This window comes from Capsicum annuum, chromosome 3 (genome assembly GCF_002878395.1).
Source record: "Capsicum annuum cultivar UCD-10X-F1 chromosome 3, UCD10Xv1.1, whole genome shotgun sequence".
NCBI classification, from domain to species: domain Eukaryota; kingdom Viridiplantae; phylum Streptophyta; class Magnoliopsida; order Solanales; family Solanaceae; genus Capsicum; species Capsicum annuum.
The window spans coordinates 118,309,667-118,313,057 of NC_061113.1; the positions used below are offsets into that span (position 1 = coordinate 118,309,667).

Genomic DNA, 3,391 nt, shown 5'->3' on the forward strand with positions numbered 1-3,391 from the left:
AGGATCATTAGTTTTGGACAAGATAGCTTTCTCCCAAAAAGGAAAACCTCTAATAACTCTGTTATTATCTAGGAGGTCATCTCTCACTTTAGGAAAAAATAGGGGAAAAGGGTAGTGTGATCCCCAAGATTGATTTTGAGAAAGCCTGAAAGAATTGAGTGGCGTTTCATTAGGCAGACACTCTACTTCTTCAAAATTCCCATCAAAATTAGCTCTCTTATCATGTCTTACATCTCATCCTCATCCATTTTCATCTTTATTAATTGAGAAAGGATTGGGATTTTCTATCTTAAAAGAGGTATTAGGTAAGGTGACCCTATTTCACCTCACCTCTTCATTATGTGTATGGAACTTCTCTCTAGGAGAATTAATCATGAAATAGACCTGCTCCACTAGAATTCCATAACTATTAGCGAGGGAGGCCCCCACCTCTCCAGTCTTTTCTTTGTTGATGATTCATCCTTTTTGCTAGTGCCAATGAGAAAAACTACAAAACTATCATGGTCACTCTTAATAGCTTTAGCTTCTTCTCTAGGCAAAAATTCAACCTCAAGAAATCTAAGGTTGTCTTCTCCATGAATTGCCATGAAGATTTTATGTCTAGACTGGCCATCCTTATAAAAATTCATGCAGGGGAGGACCTGGAAAATACTTGGATTTTCTAATTCTCCACAATACTTCATGTCATAGAGACTTCCAAATTTTGGTGGACAACATCAATAACAAACTCTCTGGATGGAAAACCAAATTCCTTAACATGGATGATAGTTCCACCCTTGCTAAGTCCTCCTTAGCTGCATTCCTACTCATGTCATGCAACATATCAACCTCCCCAAAAAACTCTTATCTTAATAGATAGAATCCAAAGAAGTTTTATTTAGGGCTTCACTTTTGAGAAGAGGAGAATGCACCTCTTAAGTTGGGATACCCTAACCCTTCCTAAGAAAGAGGGTGGTCTGGGCATCCATAGGGTAACCATCAAGAATAAGACTATGCTCACCAGCTTAACCTGGAGATACTAACATCAACCCCATAAGCTCTGGGCATCTTTCTTAAGGGAGAAATACTCTCATAAGGATGACACCCCTAAGAAGACCACCTCCAGGATCAGAAAGAACATCCAGATTGGATGAAAAAACTGCATTCAAACCTCCCAATGGATTGTCCATAATGAGGAAAAAATCAACTTCTGGCTAGATAGATGGATTTCTAATCAGGCTCCTTTGAGGAACCTAATTCAAGGCCTCCTTCACCCTAACCACATCAATCTTAAGTTGGCCTCCATCTGGAACAACAACTTCTGGCATCTCAATGATCTCTCATTTCAACTCCCTCAGGAGATATTCCTTCTTATCACCTCCTCTTTCTACCCTAACCCAAAAACCATCTCTGACCATCTTATTTGGGGCCTTACAGGATATGGGTTATTCACTAGCAAAAGTGTCTTCTCCATGATCAACAATAAGTATCATGGGAACAACCACCAAACTCCCATTAATTTTAGATAGATTTAGATAGCACCCTGCCCACCAAAGATAAAAAATTTCATGTGGCTTGCTCAGCACAACCGTCTCCTAACTTACGCAACTCTTTCTAGACTAGGTACCAATGTTTCCTCCAGTTGTCCCTTTGAGGATGCACTACACATTTTTATCCTTTGCCCGATTACTATTGATTTCTGGGACCCAATCAATGCCAAAGGAAATGATATAAGTATTGAAAGCTCCAGCTTCCATCCACATAACTGGATTGCTACTTGGGATAAGTTTTACAATACCAGGTAAGATAATCCCCTCCTCTGGTGTGACATCCTCCCCTACACTCTTTGTCACATATGGAAAAATTGAAATAATAACACCTTTAGTAATAGAACTGACAAGCCAAATTTCAATAACGCCTACTCTGAAGCAGTGGAGTATGCTCATATTTTAAACTCTAGAGCTCCTAGACAACTATAAGAAATCATCCAAATCAATAGACTCCTCCAAACATGACTCCTTATAATCTTAACACGGATGGCTCATTCCTGGAAAACCCTGGAAAGGATGGGATTGGAGGTGCAATAAGAAATGAGGGTGGAGGGTGGATATTGGGATTCGCCAAGCACTACCTCACTGCTATCAACAATCAAATAGAACTTCTTGCATTAATTGAGGGACTAAAACTTGCTAAAGATAACAATCTCTTTCCTTTAGAAATTAATACCAATTCAAGGTAAGTCATAGCTATGTTAAAGGGTAAGAACTTAACTGCAATGCTTTACTTGATATTTGCAGATCAAGAATAAGAAGACAAGGAGGCCCACGGCTCATCCACTTCTATAAGGTGCAAAATGGCATGACAGATGCAATAGAAAAACTTAGTGCACTAACAGTTAACTTGAAGGAAGTACCAATTTTTGAAGTTCCACCAATGTGTGCCCCGGATACAGTTTGACAAACATAGCAGAAACTTTTTTTTGTAAGGAAGGTTAACATCTGTAACTTGGATTCTGAAGGGGATGACCCAATATCTATGTTTTGAATCAGTATTGAGTATAACCCAGAGGGTTGTAACAAACAACGTTTTGTTATTTATTTAATGTATTCCGTTTTTACAAAAAAAAGGAAAAAAAGTTCGAAATATACCTAAACTTTAGTGAAATTCATTGTAACACGCCTCAACTTTGTGGGACTCTTATGACCCTCTAAAATTTTTTTTATGACCAACTAAAATTATTTTTTTATCATATTTTTGTGGCATATATTTTCTTAGCTGGATCACTTCACATCCTTACATGCTCAGCATGTGTGTATTCACACAGTGGTCCAGCTGACAAATATATGTCACAGAAATACAATAAAAATAATCTAGGGTTCATCGAAATCCCGCAAAGTTGAGGCGTGTTACAACAAATTTCGTCAAAGTTTAGGTATATTTTGGACCTTTTTCTCTATTTTAAAAAGGACACTTATAGAAAATAGTCTATATTTCAGCAAATTTGGAATGCCCCTAGCCTAACTTTCAAAATTACAATTCAAAATATTTTTTTACTTTCTTCGCTTTAAAAATTACGATTTATAATCTTTTTTCTCTCTTTTCTTTTTTTAGTTTCTTTTTTTCTCCACTATTCTATCTCTAGCCTCTATTTCTCTTTTTTTTTCTTTTTTTTCATTTTTTTCATTTTTTTCTCTTCTATCTCTAATCTCTACTTCTCTTTCTTTTTTTTTTCTTTTCTTTTTTTGTTTTAGTTTCCTCTTTTTCTTTTTTTGTTTTCTCTCTTTAGGTTGTATTTTGTATTTTATATTTTTAAAAAATATGGCTACGTTGAGTATAAACCATGGATGATGACGGAAACATCATAATCGCTTATTGTATTTATATTCATCATCATTTCTTTTTTTTACTTTTC

General features: G+C 36.2%; 1 protein-coding gene across 1 annotated transcript; it reads left to right on the forward strand.

Moving 5' to 3' along the window:
• Positions 1-1,990: 1,990 nt before the first annotated feature.
• LOC107874142 lies at positions 1,991-2,436 on the forward strand. The gene is made up of 2 exons (XM_016721006.2): positions 1,991-2,214; positions 2,277-2,436. The coding sequence occupies exons 1-2, from the start codon at positions 1,991-1,993 to the stop codon at positions 2,434-2,436; spliced, it is 384 nt and encodes a 127-aa protein (XP_016576492.1).
• The last annotated feature ends 955 nt before the right edge of the window (positions 2,437-3,391 follow it).

Bases quoted from the DNA above. Each gene is read 5' to 3' on its own strand.
- LOC107874142 (XM_016721006.2), top strand. From the start codon at position 1,991: ATGACTCCTTATAATCTTAACACGGATGGCTCATTCCTGGAAAACCCT. The intron at 2,215-2,276 runs GTAAGTCATAGC...TGATATTTGCAG, and splicing joins GAAATTAATACCAATTCAAG to ATCAAGAATAAGAAGACAAG.